The following is a 334-nucleotide window of genomic DNA, read 5'->3' as shown; positions in this document are numbered from 1 at the left end:
TATTGCAGCTGTAGCAGACTGTACATACCTATTATGTCTTTGTTAAGTAAGTATGAATATGGTAATTCTAAGCATGTGTATATTATGGTTGCAGAGATTTACGTCCACATAATGATCATCACAAACAGAATTTTAACCTGATGTGAACCATCACATTAAATGCTGAACCACAAGATTTCTTACATGCCAGAGATTTTAACAAGGTTATTCTCCTTTGCAGATGACGACGAGCCCTTGCTAAGTGGCTCAGGTGAAGTCTCCAAGGACTGTCCTCAAGGAGAGTTAGACATGTGGCGACAGGTATGCCATTTTGTTTATATTTGTGGAGGAAGGA

The 334-nt window shown here is 38.9% G+C and overlaps 1 protein-coding gene across 3 annotated transcripts in view; it reads left to right on the top strand.

Annotated features, from left to right (window-relative positions):
- Positions 1 to 334, top strand: part of LOC119586520 (rab GTPase-activating protein 1-like) — a 36,962-nt gene that overhangs the window by 22,394 nt on the left and 14,234 nt on the right. For all 3 annotated transcript variants that reach the window (XM_037935271.1, XM_037935272.1, XM_037935270.1), the window contains one exon: positions 216 to 300. In XM_037935271.1, coding sequence (XP_037791199.1) covers positions 216 to 300 — 85 coding nt within the window. The remainder of the gene's footprint in view (positions 1 to 215; positions 301 to 334) is intronic.

Source organism: Penaeus monodon, chromosome 21 (assembly GCF_015228065.2).
Source record: "Penaeus monodon isolate SGIC_2016 chromosome 21, NSTDA_Pmon_1, whole genome shotgun sequence".
Classification (NCBI taxonomy): domain Eukaryota; kingdom Metazoa; phylum Arthropoda; class Malacostraca; order Decapoda; family Penaeidae; genus Penaeus; species Penaeus monodon.
Note: the sequence above shows the minus strand (reverse complement) of the source record. Positions and strands in the feature narration are given on the sequence as shown.